The sequence below is a fragment of the Anabrus simplex genome, chromosome 3 (assembly GCF_040414725.1).
Source record: "Anabrus simplex isolate iqAnaSimp1 chromosome 3, ASM4041472v1, whole genome shotgun sequence".
NCBI classification, from domain to species: domain Eukaryota; kingdom Metazoa; phylum Arthropoda; class Insecta; order Orthoptera; family Tettigoniidae; genus Anabrus; species Anabrus simplex.
Window position 1 is genome coordinate 286785119 of NC_090267.1, and position 24914 is coordinate 286810032.

Consider the following 24914-nt stretch of genomic DNA (forward strand, 5'->3'; position numbering starts at 1 on the left):
AACATTCATTGGATTAAATGCACGTGGAAAATCTAGTCCTGCCATTGCATCAACCTCATAAATTGTAACTTGTTTCTTGGTATTTCCTGGTGATATCCAGTTCATGACCTCATTATAATAGATCTTGAAAGAGCCAAAGCCTCCCCTATCAAGTGGCTGGAAGAGACCAAAATATGCCATCCTTAGGTAGTTACTGCTAACTAAATCCCTCAATTTCCATATCAAATTGGCCACTCGTGATATTTTTTTACAAGCATGATCAATGTGTGTTTCCCAGTTCAATTTGTCATCGGTATGAAAACCCAAAAGTCTGACTGACTGACTGACTGACTGACTGACTGACTTACTTACTTTCAATATCTTCGGATAATCCTAGTGTGAGAAATAGAGTTTTATCCTGATTGCACAACAGCCTATTGGATGAAAACCAATGCATTGCAATTGCAAGAGCTTCCTGTGACATCTGACGCAAACCTGAGATGCTCTGGTGTTTTGTAATTAACGTTGTATCGTCTGCGTATGATATAAGAGCATGACATTTGACATTTCGCGGTAAATCATTGACTGCCAGAATGAATAAAAATGGACCGAGGACAGAGCCCTGTGGCACACCAGTTGTAACTTTCTTCAAAGTGGAATACCTATTTTTAATTGAGACAAACTGATATCTGTTATTTAAGTATGACTTAATTTTGTTCGGTGAGGGATTCTAGACACCATACATCTCAAGCTTTGCAAGTAAAATTTCATGATTAATACAATCAAAAGCTTTACTTAGATCACATAACACCAAAGAGATCGCCTGCTTGTTTTCAAAAGCTGTATCTGATTAACAATACCAAGAACAGCAGTAGTAGTACATTTACCTTGTCAAAACCCAAAACTGACAGTCGGATAGGAGATTATAAGTTTCAAAATAGTTGCTAAGTTGATTGTATAAAAATGATTCAAATATTTTAGAAATTATTGGAACAATTGAGGCTGCACGATAGTTCTGAAGAAATTCTTTGTCCCCACTTTTAAATACTGGAATAACTTTAGAAATGTTAAGTAGATCAGAAGAAACTCCAAACTCTAAACACTTATTAAAAATAAAAGCTAGAGGTTCAGAAATCAAATGTATTATTCTTTTGATGATGTAATTAGATAACCAATAATAATCCATACTCTTAGAGTTTGATAAATTTAAGCTTTAATTACTTCATCAGATGTGATTTCAACCCAATGGAAAGTGTTTCGGCAGGGGGGTGATTGTGAAGAAAATCACTCGCAGCTGTCTGTACATGTTGCCTTAATTTGATCTCCGATTTCTTTTACAGAGTTTAAGAAATAATTATCCAGTTCTTCCGGATCGAGAAATGTGTCTTGAGTTCGAGTAGGGATGTTTTCTTGTACTATAACATCCCATGCTGCCTTGCATTTATTGGGTGCATTCTCAATGTATTTTTCATAAGCTAAAGTTTTGGCATGGATAAGTTTTCTTTTATATAACTTTTTACTATTAAGATAAGTTTTTACATGCCATTCTGCTCGGTTCCTCCTTGGCAGGAGTTTTTATAAATTCTATACAGCAAAAGCATTCTTTCTCTATACTGAGTTAATTCATCAGTGTACCAATTCAATTTCTTGCTTTTAAGTTTTTCATTACGACTAATTTTTACCAGTGGTGAACATAAACCAATTTATCTAAAAAGTTTACAAATACAGTTTCAATCTCGTTTTCTCCCATATCAATTACAAAGCCCCAGTTTGTTTATTTCAGATTTTCAATAAATATGTTAATATAATTGAAACAGATTTTCAACGTATTAGGTCGTGTTACGTACATGTAGTACATGCTGAAGAGATGTTAAGTACAGAACAAAAATGGCCAGCAACCGACACGAAATCGGGAGGTTGTGGGTTCGGATCCCACTGGTGTCCGGCTGGCCATTTTTGTTCTGTACTTAACATCTCTTCAACACGTACTACTTGTACGTAACATGACCTAATACGTTGAAAATCTGTTTCGATTACAATGCGGTCGTGAAAATTCAATATTCATGTTAATATAATCACCACCCTGACTTTTTATCCACATCAGAACAGGTTCGTCATTGTAAATTATGTCAGGCTGGTTAAGATATAATGATATAAGCAAGGAGTCATGATCTGCAAAACCCCCACCAACAAGTTTCATCACAGTTCCAGATTTATTTAGCTCAAAATGTTATCTATCAAGAAGCAAAGCAAAGTCACTTCCGTACAGGCCATGAAGGCTCTTGGAGGAGTGGAAGGTAAAGGCTTCCACCATTGTTAACCTCGGCACGTGATGGGCTAGAGTGGTTAGCTCTATGCCCGGCCGCCTTTGGCCCCAGGTATTAACCTGGTACTCATTTTTGGTGTAGGCTGAGTGAACCTCAGGGCCATATGCACCTCCGGAAGTGGAAATCTCGTTTCTTAAATCTTACGACTTCCTGACGGGGTATCTATCGGGAACAATTTTATAATTATTAAAGACTGCTGCTATATTATCCCTATTAAAGGCAGTTGCTCGCGCCAGACTTGTTGCTTCTGGCTTCCTCGTTGATAGTTGGTCTGCATACTTTTTTTCAAAAGCCTCTGAGTCACAGCTCTCCTGCTCATTTCTTGCCAAAGGATGATCTGTTTTGTTGTTCTGAACTGCATACTCGTATGCCAGAAATCACACTTGCTTCATTGACAATCCATAGTATAGTTTTGCAGCATCATGCAAATATTGGACATGAAGAAGCTCCTCTTCATCACAAAACACTCATTTAGGCTTCTTAGGTGAATACAGTGAAACCTCGTTAGTGCATTCCTGATAACACGTTTTCCCGCTTAGTATGTCGTAAGTTCAAAGTACCGATTTTCATTGTGTTAAATGTATATAAAAATACCTCGCTTATCACGTCATGAATTTTCACTGTTAATGCTTAGTACGATTACATTTTCAGGGCTAGGAAAAATGTGATTTGTCATTCCTTGTAAAAGGAACGTGATTTCCAACTCGGGTAAGAAAGATCCTTCACCACAATTGCGTGATTAAGGGAAAAGGTCTTGAATTCCTGAACTTCACAGGATAAGTTGCACGTTCGGGGAGCAAGCCGCCAGCCTCAGGATTGTTCAGTTTTGATCGCCGGTGTCCCCCCACTTGTAACTCACAATTGCCACCACTGACTACATACCTGCCAACACTTCCGATTTACCCGGAAACTTTCCGATTTTTAACTCGTCTTCCTATTTTCCGATTTACTTTTAATTCTTCCTATTTTCGACCAATATAACCTCCAGTACAGTCAATACTCTTCCCCTTGGATAAAGGATAGATCCTTATGTGTTTGTGTAATTTACCCAACCTCATTTTCAAGCGTTTTTATTTGATGCTTTAATTCGCGAGTGTATCGTCCGTCGCCTTCGTGTAGGCCTATCGTGTTTCCTGGTCGCAGTCGCTGCAGCAGCACGTGTGTTTTATGGCTGAGGATTCGGGATGGAAATCGTCCTGCAAGCAAGAGAGGCTAGCGAGCGCTGGCGACTCTGTTAATCGGGACGAAAGAATGAGTTTTTTATTGTGTGGTTCGCGCTCTATTAACATGGTTTCTGTGCGTAATTTTGTTGGAATTGTTTGCCACGTTTTTTTTCTAGCGGTTCTGTGCTTTTCTCCGTATCAAATTCGTATATTAATAATGTGTGAGACATACCGATCTGTTTTGTATGTGCTAGTTTCGCGTATTTCAGTGCATTTTTGTTCATTCTTACTTCATAATTTTAATGAGTTGAATGTATTTCAGGGAATTGTGTCGGTGACAGTTTCTGGTATTTTCTCTTCACATTAGGGCCAAAAAACATAACAAACGTTATCTCAAAGTGTTCAGAGATACCTATAAAATTAAATTTCCATTCATTTTACAGTCTAATAAAGAAAACTATTATGTAAATTACCTCGGGAGATAAATTTTATTTCGAGTTATCGAAATTTCAACATATAGAGATTACAGTTTTTGAGCATGCATAGCATATAATTGAATCATATGTATCTACGGGCTTTTGCCGTACTGAATACATTATGTTTAACGGCACTTAAAAATATACAAAGAACTCTATTTTACGGCATCACTTTAATTATAACACTTATTATAGTAACTTTTTAGAAGACGGGATACAGTACATACAGTAGTGAAACAAGAAACATAGCACCGTTAACATGTTTGGATAAAAATCCGTTAGTCTCTTCTGTTTGTTGCGGTTAACCTTTCTTCCCTTCAAGTTGAAACTTCTTGTCAATATCACGCAGCAGAGTTTCGTAAATGGAGCTTGTCAACCCACGACTTCTGGGCTTGCTTTCGCACGTGACACCCGAGAAACGGTGAGGCTTTGCCAATTCGCGGATCACTAGAAGTTCAACTTTTTCGGTTCCCGTCATATTAGTTTCCAGCTTCATTGGAACCCTTTCTTTACTTGTAAACTGTTCCTCACAAGCCGCAAATACCGTTGCACAGTTAATGTTGCACAAAATTCTAATTACAGAGTATTTTTTGCTTCAAGGGAGGAAATGTTTGCTTCAAGAAATCGAGAAATTCGTATAACCTAATTTCGAGAATAGAAAGATAAATACACGTGAAGAATAGGACAAATGGCCGGAAAATCTAAGTTAGTTCGAGATACTGAAAATTCGAGTAATGGAGGTTCGAGATATTGAGGTTTGATTGTATTGTTATTCATATGTATGTAAATGTATGCAAATGAGAGTGATTTTTTTATTTTTTTATTTTAAGTCTTTAAATTTAATGGTCAGTTCTCATTGTAACTGTAGATGATATGTATGACTTTTATCCTGTCCTTTTTTTCACTTAGACCATGGCGCAATATATGTGATGAAATCCAAGAATTAAAAAATCTTCCTATTTTTTATTTCTAAAAGTTGGCAGCTATGTGACTAGTGTGGTGCATATTTGTCTTGTGATAGCCTAGTTATGGATTCGGAAAAAGTCGTGAAATTCCTTACTAAAGAAGACAAAATTAAAATCCATCAGAAAGTGGACTGGCACGTGCAACGTTAAGGGTGCAGAGGTAGTGCGATTGTCAAAACTCAAACTTGATCATTCGAGTTAGTCGAATCGAAGTTGCATCATTCAAAATGGTGATCAGAGTCACAACCGCACAAGGTCAAGTGTAACCTCCAATTCATTGTCAAAGAGTGAGACCATAAAATAAGTTTTAACAACCCACTGGTCTGAAATAAAGAGCTTCTACTACCATTAGTTTTAGAAAGAGTGTAATCTGCAATAATACTTGATATTTTCATGGCCCTCCATGCAAATGTTTTCATATTTGTTGGGGCTTTTTTCCTGCATAAAAACAATTTCTTGTTTATTCTCTAATTTTTTTCACTCCTTTTAATATTCTCCTCTCATCTTTAGAAATGGTAGATATAGTTTTCACTGTACCCGCAGATACAAGACTTAAAATGCTGTCGTACAATTTACGAACTTCATCATACAGATCTGTTTTGATACAGTTTAAGATAAGAAACAATGTTAGGTTCAGTTGTCCACCCAATCAATACACCTCACTTTACAAGTGAAAACTATTTAATACAAAAGCATATTAAAACATTTGTATGTTTTTCTTTCTCTTAAAACAATAATCACCACCCCCACTTACTCCTATGTAGCAGGAACAGGACCTGGCAACCTTCTCGACCATTTGGTTTGTGGAGTGAGTTTTTAGCAGGGATCTGTGTAATATTAAAATATCGTTTATGTAAATGTATTTTTTATCTCATCATCATCATTTACCCAACTCCAGTTTCCGGGGTGTGGTGTGCAAGCGCTCGCCATCTCCTTCTGTCTTCATACATCTTCTGTTCCAGTTCATCCTCCCATTTGTGTCCTCTCTCCTCCACATCTGATCTTACAGTCTCTATCCAGCATTTTCTTTGTCTTCCTTATGGTCTTCTTTCTATGAGGTTAAGGTCGAAATATTTTCTGGCAGGTCTTTCCCTGTTCATTCTCATAATGTGCCCATACCACTGAAGTCTGCGTTTCTTTATGACACTGATAATAGGAACCTCGATACCAGCTACTTTCCTTTTCACTTCATTTCTGATCTTGTCCTTTCTGGTAGTTTGATTCATGGTTCTAATGAATCTCATTTCATTTGCTAGGATCCTCCTGAGGTCTTTGTTTAGTAGGGTACATGTCTCTAAACCATACGTGAGGATTGGTACGAAGTAAGTGTGGTATATGATTGTTTTTTGTGGTATTTTACAGTCCCAGGGAAGATTTCTGACTTGACTGTAGAAGTTTGTTGCTTTCTGTGTCCTGCTGAGTATTTCCTGCCAAACAGTGTTGTCTTTCGAGATTGTGCTTCCAAGTGGTAAGCTGATTCTATTTTTGCTCCTTCCAGAAATATATTTTAGCTTGTTCCTTCCCTATTGATGGTCATTTCCACTGTCTTTGTTTTGCTCATCTTCAGTCCAAAATTTTTGAATGTATTGTTCCATTCGTTAAGTTTCTTCTGAACTTTAGCTTCTCTCTCTCTCCCATAAAAGCACATCATCAGCAAATCCAGGGCGTTTGGTTCACTGTCCATTTTCTTGATAGATTTTATGTCCTTGTCCATTACTATTACGAACAGGAGTGGTGACAGGGCACTTCCTCGTCGGACAACTCTCTTTGTTTCAAACTATTTTGATTGTCCGTTGCCTATCTGGACACAGCTGTAACACTTCTGGTAATAGCATCTCGACTTTGTCAGTTAAGTACATTGTCACCTTTAGATCTTCCAGACATTCCCATATCTTGTTTCGAGGAACACTATCATATGCTTTTACCATGTCCACAAATGCAATCACAAGATTTATTCCATATTCCCAGTACTTTTCTGTCAGCATTTTTACTGCAAAGATAAAATCCTCAGTACTTCAACCTTTTCTGAACCAGTGTTGTTCTTACTCAAGCAAAGGTTCCACTATCTTCCTAAGTCTCATTTCTGTGATCTTTTCCAGCAGCTGCAGTGTGTGTGACAACAGCGTGATGCCTCTGTAATTTCCACATTTCCGTTGGTTGCCTTTTTTGAACAGTGGGATGATGACTACTGTACTCCAATCTTCTGTGATTTTGTTTCTTTCCCAAAGCACTGATAACACTCTGTATAGCCAATTGAGTCGCCCAGTTGCAAAACCCATTATGTCCATTTTTTTCTTAATGTGTTGTCACCACCATTGTATACAGCTCATCAAAATACACAATCCAGTACTGTAATACGTGAGCAAAGTCCATTTAATTCATATGTTTAAAGGTGAGAAATAACTGGAACTGCTGCAGAAATCGTTATGTCCAGCATGTGTTATGCAGCAAAGCTTGTTATGTCCCACAACCCTGTAAAAGGTTCATACTTACACGAACAAGATGAGGCAACTGTGGGATAAGAGGAGAAGTAAACTGTAACAGCAATTGTGGTGGAAGCGAAAAGCATATTGAACCATGGGAAACCCTTTTCTGCTATTGTGCCAGTACCAGTGGAGGAAGGGGTTCCTCTTAAGAAAAGCTCAATGACCTGAACACGTTGCTGACCAGACATTATGGGAAAGAGTCTATAATGAAGGATGACCTCACGTTCTATGAGACACTGTTTGACCAGCGGCAAACTTTAAACAGTAAAATGCCTGACTATGGCACTGATTTGGGAGATTTTGTTGAAAACATTAACGGATTGTTAATATAACTGTACGAAATGTTAAAGAACTTATAACACGTTTTGAATGAATGATGATTTCTTGATGTAATCATAAAATCAAAGAATCTTCACAAAAATGCTGCAAAACTCGTTATGTCTAAAGGATTTTTGTATGGCGAAGAAGAACGCTTACTATTTAACTACAAAATTTCAACCTCCTATCTTTGTTGCATAACAGATGACAGTTTTTTGCCCTTCCAGAAAAATTTGTTTGTCTGCACATAACGGGTTTTGCAACTGAACGACTCAATTCAAGCCTGGTATTCAGCTGCCTTTATCATGTATGAGCTGAGGTCATCAAAGCCTGAGGACTTCCCATTTTGCATGCTCTTTAGTGCTATTTCTACCTCAAGCCATGCTAATGGGTATTTGTTGTCTTTTATATTATCAACACAGTACATTGGAATCATATATTTTCTTTTCTTTTTTTTTTTTTTTTCCATTGTTTAATTTTAATATATGAATAACAGCAGAAAATATCTACAAGACTCAAAAGAGGCAAAAAGGCACTAAACTATCAATTAGGCACTGGATGCTAAAATGGGCAAAAAAGCCAAAATAAAAACTGGTGCTACATTCCAAAACATATGAAAATATGCTTGTGTCTATTTGACACTTCAATATAAACACCCAAATAAAAAAGGCATTTTACCTAACTTCCGGGCTCTACTTATAATCTTCTCTCCCACAATTCTTAATTTTCAAGTTAAAAATCAAAGTTGGCTTCTTGATTTCAAAACGCTTGGCCTATTGACATTGTTTTTCCTATTGCAGTTTCTAGATCATCCATATTTATCTTCTTTCTCTTAATTCCATCTTTACTTTTAGGCATTTTCACCAGGTAATTAAAATGTAATAAAAACAGCTACGGAGAAATTGTTAAATCGGTTGTACCTCGGACCAGTCAGTGGTACAATGCGTGCTAGTCAAAGGTACGAAATTCGGAATTGCTAGGAGGGCATTAATTCCATTGTGGAGTTTTATCTCCCGTGTGCAGTTATCAGACTGTGCCTCTTAAATAGGCTTCTGATGAGTTCACCTGCATACACCCAGCGTCAGTGGGTAGGGTCTGACACATCCCACTCTGAAGAGTCTAGTGTCAGACCTAAGACAAAACGCTGGTTAATAGAGCAAACGCCTGAAAAGCCATACATCTAATTTTTTATATGATTTTTTATATGCTCTGTTGGTGGAGAAATATCTAATTCCCTTCATGGGAACTTAGAATTTCCACTAGCTCACTCTTCAAGAAATAATGCATGTTTCATTTTAGGTTAGAGTTATGTTTAAAATAGTATACATATTGCATCTAGAATGTTTTCCCTACCTACAATTCAGAATTTAAGAATCATGTTTAACACACATACAGTAGACATAAACTAATAAAAGGAAAAAAATTATGATAATAACACTTACTTTGACGGATGCAAACATAAAATTATTTTAACAACAGGACATGATCAACTTCCCAAATGAGAATGGAAATACAGATACTCTCATGGCTGAAGTACAAATTAAATGTACCAACTTCTGCAATTTTTCACTAAGACACACTCAAATAGCAAGTGGTTAAAGGTACAAATGGTCAAAGGAACAACAGCTTTCCCTATAGGGGTCAGTTTTCCATAAATACATGAATTTGTCATTGATTAGACCGAAGAGATGGTTTCAAGGTAAAAATTCAAGCCGAGTGTGATCCTGTAAGTCGGATTATAATTTGTATTAATATTTTTGCCCAAAGCTCTCCAGGAGTACCATTTTTACTAGCAAAGACAGGAACTGGTTGAACCCAACTATGTAAGAGAGGTACAAACATAAAAACAAGGGCATGGTCAGCCAACACGTTACACTCGTCTTCAGGTGTTACATTACTGAAGTCCACAAATCTGTCTATGAGACAAGGAGGACCCATTAAACTGTACATCTTCTCTTAGTATCACCTTATCAAAAATGAAAATCCCTGTCTTTTTATTTGCACCATATGAGCATATTAAACTCTTTAACAGCCTCCTTAAGTGCACCTCAGATGGAAGAGCCAGCAAACCATGTTTCAGGCAGGGTTTATAATCTTTTATAACCCTTGGGTGATTCTATGTGTAGCAAAAAACTAAAAGATACTCGCTGTCATACCTCATACCTTTGAGATTCTTTTCCTGACACTTTTGTAACATAGTGTCCACAATAACTTTTTGTTTCCTAGATATCCCTTCTTTACACTGACAGGCACCTTGCTCTGAAAGTCTCGGTTTCAACCTACAGAGTTCACTTTGCAGAACAGAAATGTTAGCCCACTCTAACTTAATCGATTTGTTTGCCCTAGCCAAGTTCCATTTTAGGTTCCTTAATTGTTGTTTTAATTTTGACATTTCAGATTTAGAATCATCAGATTTAGGCATGTTGGTGAACTGGATATTAGAGATATCACAAGGGGATTCAGAATCAAGAAATTTCGAACATTTGGGTGATGTCTTTGCTATAAGATTACCAGACAATTTTCTTTTTTGAGGTATTTCCTTTTAGTTACAGTACTAGACAAATACTTAGGCAAATTAGGAAATATATGTGGAACAGAGTAGTCTTTCATTTGCCAGTTGGTTCGTAGAGAAGTACGTCCTTTCCTTCTCTCACAAATTTAATAATTAAATCTTCTGAAAAATGAGCATCACAGAGTTGGACTTGTCAGTAAGTTTCCTATCCTTCCTTGGTATGGCCCTTTTCCACTTGATAAAATGTTCCTTATCTTTAGAGGGTTTGGAAAACCGTCTACCTCTTTACGGTCCGTGTAGTCTGATATGCATCCTGATACAAAACCCCAAGGCATCCTCACTACTCACATTAAGCACTTGGGAAAATATAAGGGCTAAACTGCTGTTCACTTGCATTAAATAACAAAATTATCATACGAAAATAACCTCAACACATGGCAAGAAATTCAATTCCCGTTCACTTAATGCTTCCAATAATAGCATTTCAAGTATTAATACTACGAAGTAATAATTTAAGCACTTGTATATCAATAAAAGTTTCACAGAACACCACCAACACACTCCAAACGATTAAAAAACTTTAGATATTGCACATAAACGTACATGGAGATCATGTAGCCTAAGTCGACTGGAGTGCTGCGTAGCGGAGAATGCCAACCTGATCCGTATTCCATACATGCTGCTGAGGGAGAAGAGATAACGCTTCTTCTATTCGTTATCGCGACGCATAAGCCAAAACAGCCGATAATCGGTGCAGTTGCAGACATCTGCCTTACCTTTCCCAATTTGCACATTTGTGCAGGTGGTGCATGATTAGGCATTTTTTGTTATGGTTTGTTTTTTATTGAAAAATATGGTGATGAATTTCGTCCCATGCTCTCCAAACAGTTTTGAGATTTCACCCAGTGTATCATTAGTGCCAGTTACGTTTCCGTTATTGAGTTTCTTGATGTAATTACTGGAACAGGTTTCTGAAGGTGGGCTGAGGACTCAGTACTGGTGGCTACAAACTTTATTTGAAGTATTGCCATAATAGTCAGATAAACATTTTAAAGATCGTTGGTGGGTCTCATGGGATTTAGTCGCCCCCTTCAATGTACGATATGGCCAGTATCTTGTGTTGAATGGCAGGATTTGTTCCTCCTCACTTAACTGGTCATGCACTTCTTGGAAGTGATGGTCCTTTGCAACAGCTAAAATATCTTTGCTTCTTGTGTTAAGCAACGGTACTGTACTGCTAGTATCATTATACACATTTTTAAAAAAAGATAATAAACAAGCAAAGGAAGGTAAACAAATGATCGAAACAGACTTTCAACGTATTAGGTCGTGTTACGTACATGTAGTACGTGTTGAAGAGATGTTAAGTACAGAACAAAAATGGCCAGCCGGACACCAGTGGGCAACCGACGGGAAATCGGGAGGTTGTGGGTTCGGATCCCACTGGTGTCCGGCTGGCCATTTTTGTTCTGTACTTAACATCTCTTCAACACGTACTACATGTACGTAACACGACCTAATACGTTGAAAGTCTGTTTCGATTACAATGCGGTCGTGAAAATTCAATATTCATAAACAAATATGCTTAACAAGGACAACTAATATGAATTAATGGACAACAGGATGTGTAGAAGATGCTGGACAACCCTGGAATCGTAAACTGGTGACACTTACCTTCTTGAGAAGACTTCAAGAATTTAATAGTGTATGAATTTATTTAATATTAAGCTTCCTATGATATAGGCTACTAAGATGGTGATTATTAAGATAAAGAGTGTATGGTCGTGGAAGAAATTCTGTTTCTCTATTAACGGTGAGGCACTATTTTGTAAATTTAAATTTGATCAAGTTGCCATGTTCCTCGAAATAGCATTTATTAAATATAGTCAACTTAACCTTCGACATAGATTAATAGGAGATAGCCCAAAGATATAAATGGGCAGTTGATGCTGGAAATTAGATCTACTGTTAAAATGCACACATTCATAACATACATAATTCTTGAAAGAGTTATTTCACTGTGGAAGTGCGGACAGGGACTTGCGTTCATGGTCCTGCGATCAGAACCTGAGTGATGTTCCGTGCACCGAATAAAGGTTGTCAGTTTTAAAAGTGATATCAAAGGAATTTACCATTTTAGAACTAAGATTAAACATTAGTAATTTAGAAAACAAAAGCAAGCTAATGAACATTGAGGAAATTCCAAAGACGTGACTGTGCGTACCGTGAGGCAGCAGTAGTAATTTAGAAAACACGTGAGCTAACGAGCATAAAGGAAATTTCAAAGACATGGTCATGCGTACCATGAGGTGGCAGCGTATCCAATAAACCTATTTTAGAATTGACGATTCCCTTATTGCAATGAGCTAGTCCCGTTCTACCGAGACAGGTAACAAAGAAAAGCACGACATTCTTTTACGATTTACATCGTAATGTGTCCTGCTCCCAAATAAACTGCATATATTATAGTGCTGAAAAGTACTTTTTCCATTAAATTAAATCATAGGAAATGCTAGACTGAGACAGACAATTCCTGAAAGAGAAATAAGTTAATTTAAGACATAACGAAAATGAAATTTACCTTATCCCGATCAGGCCGAACTCCCCTCGGAGTGACAGCTCAAACCAACCACTTCCGCTCTGACTGAGAATGATCAGAATTTCTGATGCTACCATTGTATCTTAGAATATGAAGTCAACCCCCGGTTTGCATGTGGTACCCTTCCAAAACAAGGGAACCGGTCGACCAATCACGTGCAGAATTTTAACGAGCCATCTTCGTACATAAGGATGAAATATTTCCCATACTCTTGACGTTCTCCAGAATGCTGCAACGTTTGCCAGAACACCCAAAACAAGTTTTCATTCTGGCTTCATTCCCACACTCTTTGAGACAAACCAGAACACAGTACAGAAGGGTTCTTTCTGGTGCCAGCAAGACCTGAGAATGACATAGGCAGGCCTGCTATAGGGTGTTCCAACAGTTCTCATCTCTCTATTTTACTGAGCCCAAACAAATATTCCGTTTCTTTATATACTGCTCGTACTACTGGTACAGATAAGAGTCCAAAGTCAGTGTCAAGTTGTGTCCTCCACAATCTTTTGAAAGCCACCACTGCCTCTTCTGTTTGTTTAGCAATAAATTTTTTGCCCTGGTTTTGTATGCATGAAAGTATTCATTCATCTTTATGCTCTACAGCTTTTCATCCTCTGTTTAATTTGGCCTCGGAAGCTGGCCAATGCAATCCTAGGCGCACTCTAATGGGCATTTGTTTTCGACCATCTGAGACATTCCGTCTCAAGTTCATGTCGCCCATGACATTGCACATCACGTACATTCTTCGAGATCCGACATGGCTGTTCAAGTCCTCCTTAGATACGATGCACTCATCCAGGGGATCTGTTGTAGGTGTTACGATTGTTTCAGAATTCCTCAATATGTGTGCATCCCGCCGGAGATGGGTAGCAGGAGACATGCTAGTAGTTGATTCTGTTCAAACTTTTTAGATTCCATGACTGCATGAGAATTCAAACAGGTTCACAACTATTAAGTAGTGTTCAGTAATGGTTACAGTGTTGATTCTAGTAAATTGCAATTGGACTACCTTGTTTTAGAGCAGATAGCCATTGCAAATTTCTCATATCACTTGGATGAAAGCAGCATGTAGCACTTTTCGCAATGCCCTAATATTATACGAATTTCAGTGAGTGTTAGCCAGGGAGAATGATAGTGGTGATTAGTTTTAAGAGGAAGTACAACTGGTTAACCATCCCTTTTAGCCAGAGAGAAAACAGTAAGTTACTTCAGCTTATATTTTGCATCGCCTATCATTAAAGGCATATTATACCTACTCCAGGAGCTCCCTGGACAAATATGATGGAAGAAATAGCAATATAAGATAGTGAATATACTTTTCTTTTGTACGGCAATTTTGACTTCATAAATTATTGATAAAGTCACTGGCTTATTTCTCTTTGAATACTTGTACTAGGGAAGTGCTTTTTTATATACAACATGTTGGATCCACCATGGTCAGGAAAATCATTTTGAATGTGTTTGATTACACTTTTATATACCATTTGCTGAGAGTTTTATACAGAGCTGAGATTGGTATATCCAGATATTAGTGTAATGCCTTGAAATTCAAGGTTTTATTTTTATTGGTCTGTAGGTCTGATCAGAGTATTCAGGATACGGATATAGGCACTGTGTCAAACATTTAGGCAACGTGAAAACCCAAAAATTGAAATATGGGAGTCATATTTATTCCTGCCAATCCTCCCGTTGGATTCCTCTAATTCCAGGAGTGATTGTTGTGATAATTCGATGCTCAAGTCTTTTTTACAGTTTCTACTTTCAGAGCAACGTTAGATATCCTACCCTGAGAGATGCAAATAGAGTGAGGCAGATGATCTGACCCAGAAGCAGGCCTTGGGAGATTTGCAGAGTTCCAGCCTTCTGGTAAAGAGGCTTTCCATGGTAGAAATGGCTCCTGATAAGTAATGTGACTACAGTACACTTACAGTGACAAATCCTCAGACAACCCCAATTCACAAAATAACGATTACCTCAGGAAGTGCTGTACCGGCAAAAAGAACAAGCCAATAACTAATCCATGGTAATGCAACATTCACAGTGTGTTAAACCATAGAGCTTTCAGTAGCATCCTTAGAAGAAGTAGCGTGACTAAGCTTTATTCACAACATAGGCTATTTCTAGCAAGGAGTTCAACTGAATTGCGCATGGATAGGGACAAACTTCCAACTTAGAAAAAATTATTGTACAACTGTTTGTAGTAGTATTAGCCAGAAGGAGTTGGCCAGTAAACACCATGTATCATTGCGATAAGCAATAATTCTCGCTCCCTCCCTCTTCTGACATTGCAGTCTATGTAGAACCCTGGCCTCTCCTACAGTTGTTGCCCATTCTTTCATGTTTGCAGCGCATCTCCTCCAATTCCTTATCCCCAGTAACTGCACATCCTCCCTGACATTTTTAGAAATATGCTTTCACAGCCCGTATTAATAGACTTGATAAGGTAGCTTTTGGGCTTTGCCATGTCAAGAAAACAAGGAGAAATTCAAGTTTTGCAGAGACTTTGCTCCACGTCTTCAAAAGAAAAACTTGTCTGTCCATGAGGAGGTCTTCTCTGATGACGGTTTTTCTTCGGAAGCCAATTGAATATATCTTTCTTCTTCTACTTCTTCCTCTTCTGTTGGCTAGAGGAGTATTCTGCTACCGTATCTTCCTCACAGCACCAAATCCAACCTTTTCCTCTTCATGGTATATGATTATCCACAGCTCATCAAAATGTTAATCTCTCTGAAAAGAGGGGTTACACCACTACAAACTTTTCCGCCTAAGAGTTCAACACCATTCCTTGTTATCACCATGGCCATTCCATCCCCAGCTGGAATCAGAGCAAATGCAAGGTCTTTGTGTGGTCTTGCCCCAACCTCCTACATTGTAAGGACTTCCTCAGAACAGGCGTTGCTGCCAAATATCTTCCCCCTATGGTAACTTGAGTTTATCCTGGTATCCAAAGCAGTACGTGTGTGTTTTAGTTGGTGCCTTTAGGACTTGACGTAAGTGTGTCTTAAGATCATTTTAGAAGCTCTATCAATAGATGTCATTCTCCAGAAGTGGGCAGTCAAGAGCCATTTGGCGACAGCCTGTTACCGGAAACTCTGGCACACGCTGTTAATTGCCTACAAGGATAATAACGGACCAAACCAGGTGGACCGCTAGAACTAGAAGGCTGCCAGTTGGGGATGGAATGGCCATGGCGATAGTACCTTGGTGTGCTGTGTGGAAGCTAAGGTTGTAGAACTTTATCTAGCCAATGGAATATAAAGTCTGTGCACTTTATTTTGTATCATATTCTACTTTGCAATATCTCAAAGTCGATTTCATTCCGTAGTCAGTTATCACGGTGCACTACAGAATAAGTCAGCAAAATATTTCTCACATCTTGTTGATTATTTTATAATGATTTCTGTATCTTATTCTTTTCTCTTTTGCTAGGCTTCAGTCACATTTTGTCACTTATTTGCATGTTATACATATACTCGCCTGTGGTTTCAATATTCTTCCACTTTCAGTGTGATTCATCTCGAGGAAAGGTCAGTGGAGTCAAGGTTTTAAGGAACGTTACTTGTAAAACAATGCTATTTTTAATAAAGTCTCTCGTTCATCATATTTACAGTGCCCTGAAAACTCTCTCCTAGTAAAAACTCATAGACTTCCCCTCTTTTGAAATGTGTTGTAATTATGTTGGACCACTCAGATTTCATGGAAAAATACCACCTCACTGCACAACAGTATTATTAGTCCCTTCCTCCTCCTCATCCTCATCCTCCTCCTCCTCCTCCCCAGTCCCTCCCCAACATTCAGCAAAAATACATTCAATGTAAATTTTTATTTTAATATTTGGGGAAAGAACATATTTTAATTCGATGACCATATATGACTATAAACAGTGGAGAGTAGTAATTGACTGAAAAAGGACTGTAGGTTTTGAATATGTTAGCACTTGGAAGAAGTATGACACTAATGTATTCGGGCAACCATTTTTCTGGAGTTTGTCTTGTGTTACTAATTTTTACTTAGTCTGTATTGCACTGTCTTTTTGTTCAGCATCCAAACTTGACTGGGTACTGTTTCTAGTTATCACCAAACATAGTACATTGCTTATCTGATATTTATTATATTTATTAGATGTAAGGAGATTGTGTCCTCTGGGCTGCCTTGGAAGTGTGTTTGAATTTTAATTCTGAGTGGCGTATTCTCAGAAATTAGACTGTTTTCATAGATGACACGTTTTATATCATATATTCTTGTATTTGTACTTTATTTGTGCCTTTTCATAAATTATTGTGATTCCCGCCTTTAGTATTATAGTTCTTAAATTGCGTTGACTCTGGACCCTACTAAAGGGAAATGTATTTAAATAAGATAATGGGAAGTACAAGCAATAAATACTTCGTAAAGTTGATAGATATGTTTACGCTCTTATCCTTCAGTTCTGCATCAAGAGCTCTGAGTTCTACAGTGGAGGCTTTGTAAAGAAATCATCTGCTCACTCCCCAGCCAATCGGTATACACTGCAACAGTCCCTGCTCCGACACCGTCTCAAGTCCCTTGGGAACAACACAAAAGACGGGCTACTGAAACAGCGAAGGCTGCCTCTAGCTGATGGCCATGCTAAGGATGCAGTACGTAGAGCTCGCAAGCTGCTCAAGAAAGCCATTGCAAAGGTATAAACATCTTATTAGTCTCAATACACGGGTCTTGAAAAAGGAAAATCACAGATTATTTTCTATTGGTGTTAATAATCACCATTCTGTAGCATACGATTATATTCGCAGCCATTCGAAGTATGTTTTAATCAGCAGGTAGAGGTAAACGTTACTTCAGATGGGAAAGGAAAAGCACCCTCCAGTTAAGTTTTATTTGACACTCTTACTCTCATTTTATCAACCAAATTTGCGTTACCTACATGTTTCTTTTGATAAATTGTTCTATCTCCAGTATTCTGTTTAAATTGCTAAACCTCTATGTATTTTAATACTCCCACCATCGTAAATGATCGCGTGATGATAACATAGTTTCCCTTGATATCTTTGTTCCTTCAAGCTCATTTTATGTAAAAGCCAAATAGCCCACTTAAGAACATCTAACTACTGTCCACTAGACAGTGTTTGTTACACAAATACAACATGATAGTAGGTTTGTGAAAATAAAGTATACAGTATGAATGGAGATAATTGGATTACGGACTCTAAAGAGAAATAAGGATGAGAATGAAAAGGAAAGGAAGGAGTGGGAAATATGAACTCGGTTTAGCTAGCTTGGAATTGTCTTATGACATTAACTGAACCAAGCGAGTGGCTGCATGGTTCGGGGCATGTAGCTGTTGGCTTGCATTTCGGAGATAGAGAGTTCGAATCCCACTGTCAGCAGCCTTGTAAATGGTTTTCTGTGGTTTCCCATTTTCACATTGGGCAAATGCTGGGGCTGTTCGTCCATTAAGGCCATGGCCGCTTCCTTCCCGGTCCTAACCCTTTCCTATCCCATCGTCACTATAAGGCTTGTGTGTGTCGGTGCAAGTAAAGCAAATTGTTAAAAACATTTAGTGATTATGGATCTCCTGGCATTCTCTACTTGTTTTTTAATACAGTATAAGTGAAATGCAGTGAACTTTCCATACGATTGCTGATACAACGATAATCCCCTCTAAAGATAAAATTTTCTGTCCCAGCATTAATTCAGTATACAATTAATTTTGATATAACGATTCTCTCATTGATGATCAATCTCTGCATTATGATTGCTTTTCATACCCTGGCAATGTGCTTTCTGCCCAGTACAGTAGAACCCCGCTAACTCGACGTTTCATATAACTTGACTGCTTGACAAGCACTAATTTTTCTTCTGTTTTTAATCTCAATTATTTTCACTGGTCAAAATATAAGAGCCATATTTATCCTTCTTAATGTGACTTCAGTGTGTCAACCAATAAACCAGGGCATTTTGGAAGCCTTGAGGAAGAGGTACAGATGTAAACTTCTTTTTTCTCTTGCCTTAGCTGTGGAGGAAGGGTGTGACATTGATAAACTAAAGTGGGGTGGATATCCGAAACTTGGAGGGATTAAGAGATAAGAATTTCATATTGTTCCGTATTGAAGTGAGTTCAATATTAAGTTAAAAGAAAGTATATAATGGTTCCACCTTTCAATGCTGTTAAAATAAGAAATATAAGTTTACATTCCTATTTAATTAAAATTGTTACCGGTTTTGACCAGTATTCATGGTCATCATCAGCCAATTACAAATAAGTGTAAAACAATGCATAGAAAAATAAAATGCGAAGTTTAAATAATTCTGTTTGGTTTCTGCTAATGAAGCACTAAAATCTTTAAGGAGCACTACGCGTTGAAATATAGCCAAAAAACACAAATAAGATGCACAGGTAAAAATGTTTAGATGATGCTGTCGGATGCAGTTTAAGGAGCACTATGACACATAAGGAAACACTGTGCGTTGAGATTTCAAGGCTATGCAGAAGTCTAAAGTCAAATGCGTATTTTTAGTCGTAGTTTATGAGGCACTGTATATTTTTAAGTATCAGTAATGCATGTCTATGAAGAAGTCGTAGATCAAATAAGTTACTAAGACATATATGTTAAAGAGCACTTTGTGTGAAGAAGAATCAAACGCGCACTTAAATGTAGTACAGAGTAAGTACTTGAAGAATTCAGTTGCAGTTTATGAGGCACTGTAGAATTTTATAGATTAGCACTGCGTATCAATAGATCCAAATATAATGAAGTTGTAGATCAAATACGTCAAATACGTATTTAAAAGTACAGAGTGAGTTCTTGAAGAGTTCAGTTGAAGTTTATGAGGCACTGTATAATTTTAGAAATTAGCACTGCGTGTTGGTAGATCCAAAAATTATGTAAAAGTTGTATATCAAATATGTACTTGAAGTACGGAGCAAGTTATTCCATAACTTCATTATTCTAACTTACGTAACTTTTGGAAGCACAGTGCCGATCTACTCTTCAAGAACTTGCTCCGTACTTCAAGTACATATTTAATCTACGACTTTTACATGATTTTTGGATCTATCAACACGCAGTGCTAATTTCTAAAATTATACAGTGCCTCATAAACTTCAATTGAACTCTTCAAGAACTCACTCTGTACTTTTAAATACGTATTTGATGCTTTTAAATACGTATTTGATGTACGACTTCATTATATTTGGATCTATTGATACACAGTGCTGATCTTTAATATTCTACAGTGCCTCATAAACTGCAACTGAACTCTTCAAGTACTTACTCCGTACTACCTTTAAGTGCGTATTTGATCTAAGACTTCTTCATAGACATGCATTACTGTTACTTAAAAATATACAGTATCTCATAAACTACAACTAAAAATACGTATTTGACTTTAGACTTCTACATAACTTTGAAATCTCAACGCACAGTGCTCCCTTATGTGTTATAGTGCTCCATAAACTGCATCTGACAGCATCATCTAAACTTCATTTTTACCTGTGCATCTTATTTGTGTTTTTTTGGCTATATTTCAACGCACAGTGCTCCTTAAAGATTTTAGTGCTCCATTAGCAGAAACCAAACAGAATTATTTAAACTTCACATTTTATTTTTCTATGCATTGTTTTACACTTATTTGTAATTGGATGACGACGACCTGAATACTGGTCAAAACTGGTACCAATTTTAATTAAATAGGAATGTAAACTTACATTTCTTATTTTAATAGTATTAAAAGGTGGGACCATTATATACCTTCTTTTAACTTAATCTTAGAGTGAAGTCGAGCACATAAGCCTTACTTGTTCCTGGAGAAAGTTGCTGGCCCGTTCAGGAAATGAGTTCTAAGAAATCAGGGAAGACACAAAGTGTGAAATAGTGGACTTACTGAAGAAGACTCCAGGCTGCAAAGATGTTATTGATGGTGGTGTTGTAGAATGGATAGGACAAGATGAAAACTGAATTTTTAGATAATTGTTCTTGTGAAAGAGAACTAAGATAGAAATTAAAGGTGAATCAGAAGGCAAATAGATGGAAGACAACAAGAAAGTTGAAAAGATGGCTCACAGTGAAGGACTACAAGCCATTGAATGAATGCATCAATATATGGAGGAGCAAGGTGCATCTGCTATGGACATTTTATTTCCATGTCACCTACATGACAAACCTTCACAAAGGCGAAATCATGCAAGAGCCAGTCAAGTATCACAGCATATTTTCCTACAAAGAACTAGTCGTATCTTCAGTTTTATATGTAAGTCTCCTTTTTTAACTTTGAACAATTATGTTAGAGTATGTTGTACTTTTCTGTGTCCTGTATTGTGCTAGAAATGTCATTAGAGTATCGTGCAGTACAATATTATGAGTTCTGAATAAACCACCCCTTATTCCATAAAACTCTACACCCTCTTAATCCACATTAGGTTGAGTTTATGGGACTCTACTGCACTATGATAATTCAAGCGCAAATGAAAGTAGGCACATCTGTTATTATCATATGAAGATTTAACTTTCCTGTTGTGTAAGCATAGCAAGCATTTATAGCTGTGTACTTACCTGAGAGGTGGTTTTGTTGTGACTCCGGGAACTTGACAGCTACGGAATTCCAGGAAGATCCATGTGTAGTGTGCATACCAGAAGGGTTTAAACAACAGTACTGTAGCTATCGTTCAGCTGCTTAAAACTAAAATAGCCCTTTCATTATCTCGTTTTGACATGTACATTCGAAGGACTGTTGTAAGTGTAGCAGTTAATCTCGAAGCAATTGGGTCTTTGCGTGATTCCCTGTCTGTGAAGAGGCATGTGAAAGAATTGTCATTTAAATTTCTTTAACTATGGTAGTTTACAATAGCAGAGTGCTGCGTAGTGTGAACAACAATTATGTGTGAGAAATTATAATTACATGGTCAATATGAAAGTACTCTGCTGAATATAGGTACGGTATTGTCTCTCTCTCTCTCTCTCTCTCTCTCTTTTTTTTTTTTTTTTTTTTTTCTCACTAACCCCATATTAGTGGGAATTAAATGATGTGTCAGGTTGTTAATGTATAAAATTTTCCAATTGTATTGCGTTCAATTGACATGAGACCTATTTATTCTAAATCCCTCTTATAATAATAATTCCCTCTACTTGGTTTCTCATAGTATTGTATCGAGATTTCACTGCACTTGGTTGATCGTACCACTACAGTATCATATTCTACTTGGTAAGTGTTAATAATGTGAGAGCATTTAAGTTAAGAACCAACCTCAGAATTTTTTTTTTCTATCAGCAACAGTACGATTGTCTGATAAGTTCAGTACACAGGAGGTGCGCATGCACTGTCCTGGCCTTGGATGCAAGACGAGCTTGTTGATGCGTGCATGAGTGCAGGCATGCCTGTTGCATGAAATGTTCGAGTTATATGTTGTTGTAGGTTGTTTTTTGAAATGTTTGTGAAAAATTAGGTGACATTGATCATCATTTAGAAAATTCTCCAAAAGTAGATGCTTTAGACATTTTTCTCAACAAGCAGAAGTTTCTTATGGATCTGAGTAAAATGCTACTAAATTGTTAAACATATATCAGCGTTCCATCTTGCAAGCCTCTGTGAATTAGAAACCGAGTGTAACCATCATCGTCTTAGTCTCCCTCTACTTCTCTTAGCCTCCATAACACAGTCAATTATTCTCCTAGGTAACCTATCCTCCTCCATTCACCTAACATGACCCCACCACCGAAGCCTGTTTATGCGTACAGCTTCATCCCTAACTTAGCCTTTATCTCCTCATTCTGAGTACCATCCTGGCATTGTTCCCACCTGTTTGTACCAGCAATCATTCTCGCTACTTTCATGTTTGTTTCTTCTAACTTATGGATAAGATATCCTGAGTCCACCCAACTTTCGCTCCCGTAAAGCAAAGTTGGCCTGAAAGCAGACCGATGTAAAGATACTTTCGTCCGGGAGCTGTCTTCCTTCTTACTGAATACTGTTGATCGCAACTGCGAGCCCACTGCATTAGCTTTACTGCACCTTGATTCATTCTCACCATCCTGGGAGAATACACATCCTAAATACTTGAAATTATCTACCTGTTCCGGCTTTGTATCACCAATCTGACATTCAGTTCTGTTGAATTTCTTACCTACTGACATCAATTTAGTCTTTGAAAGGCTAATTTTCATACCATACTCATTGCACCTATTTTCAAGTTCCAAGATATTAGACTGCAGGCTTTCGGCACAATCTGCCATTAAGACTAAGTCGTCAGCATAGGCAAGACTGCTTACTACATTTCCATCTAACTGAATCCCTCCCTGCTACTTTATACATTTCAGCAAATGATCTATGTAAACTACGAACAGCAAAGGTGAAAGATTACAGCCTTATCTAACCCCTGTAAGTACCCTGAACCAAGAACTCATTCTACCATCAATTCTCACTGCAGTTCAATTGTCAGCATACATGCCTTTGATTGATTTTAATAATTTACCCTTGATCCCAGAGTCTCCCAGTATGTTGAACATCTTTTCCCTCGGTACCTTGCCATATGCTTTCTCTAGATCTACGAAACATAAACACAACTGTCAATTCATCTTGTAGCATTTTCAATTACCTGGCACATACTGAAAATCAGATCCTGACATCCCCTCTGTGGTCTGAAACCACACTGGTTTTCATACAACTTCTTCTCAACCACTGATCGCACCCTCCCTTCCAAGATGCCAGTGAATACTTCGCCTGGTATACTAATCAGTGAGATACCTCAATAGTTGTTGCAATCCTTCCTGTTCCCTTGCTTATAGATAGGTGCAATTACTGCTTTTTTCCATTCTGAATGTACCTTACCAACACTCCATGCTAATTTTATTACTCTCTGAAGCACATTTCATCCCTGCTTTCCCACTATACTTTGCTATTTAAGGTCTAATTTCATCTATTCCTGCTGCTTTATCACAATTGAGTTTATTTAGCACCTTTTCCTCTTCCTCAAGCGTAATTTCACCAACATCATTTTCCTCCTCCCCATGAGCTTGGTTGTTCGCGACGCCACAAGAAAGATTTCCCTTTACATTGAGAAGATTTTCAAAATATTCCTTCCACCTGTCCAGTGATTCCCTGGGATCTGTTATGAGTTCACCTGAATTACCCAAAACATTCATTTCCTTTTTCCCTCCCTTCCTAAGATTCTTTATTACTGTCCAGAAAGGTTTCCCTGCTGCTTGACCTAGCCTTTCCAGGTTATTATCAAAATCTTCCCACAACTTCTTTTTGGATTCAACAACTATTTGTTTTTCTGTGTTTCTTTCATCTATGTACAATTCCCTGTCTGCATCAGCCCTTGTTTGGAGCAATTTTTGATAAGCCTTCTTTTTATGTTTACAAGCTACTCTCACTTCATCATTCCACCAAGATGTTCTCTTTTTCCCATCTTTACACACAGTTTCTCCTAGGCATTCCCTTGCCCTTGCTGTTGCTACTATAGCATCCCTGTATGCCACCCATTCTCTTTCTATATCCTGAACCTGCTTACTTTCCACTGTTCAGAACTTCTCACTAATTATATCCATGTACTTCTAATTTCTTCATCATGTAGTTTTTCTACCTATTCGTTTGCAGACAGACTTCACTTTCTCTATCCTAGGCCTAGAGAGATACTTGGTTCACTACAGATCAGATCGTGGTCTGTTTCATCGAAAAATCTTCAAAATACCTGTACGTTCCTAACAGATTTCTTGAATTCAAAGTCTGTTAAGATATAGTCTACTATGGATCTGATACCCCTATCCTCCCATGAATAGCGGTAAATAGCCTTATGCTTGAAGAATGTATTCGTAACAGCTAAACCCATACTAGCACAGAAGTCCAGCAGACGCTTCCCATTCCTATTTGCTTCCATATCTTCCCCACATTTACCAATCACCCTTTCATATCCTTCAGTTCTATTTCCAACTCTCGCATTGTAATCGCCCATTAACACTATCCTATCCTTGCTGTTGCTCAATGCTTCATAAAACTTGTCAACTTCACATGGAGAAACCGAGATCATTCTCGTCCTAATTCCTCCAACTGCCAAATCTACGCACATCATTCGCTCGTTTATGTGCCTAACAGAAACTATGTAGCGTGCAATAGTA

At 37.7% G+C, this 24914-nt stretch overlaps 1 protein-coding gene across 10 annotated transcripts in view; it reads left to right on the forward strand.

Moving 5' to 3' along the window:
• Positions 1 to 24914, forward strand: part of Pcl (polycomb protein Pcl) — a 374533-nt gene that overhangs the window by 336213 nt on the left and 13406 nt on the right. For 9 of the 10 annotated variants that reach the window (XM_067143090.2, XM_067143088.2, XM_067143087.2 and 6 more), the window contains one exon: positions 17250 to 17483. The exons of the other annotated variant lie outside the window; for it this stretch is intronic. In XM_067143090.2, the coding sequence (XP_066999191.1) occupies positions 17250 to 17483 (234 nt within the window). The remainder of the gene's footprint in view (positions 1 to 17249; positions 17484 to 24914) is intronic. 10 annotated transcript variants of the gene reach the window in all.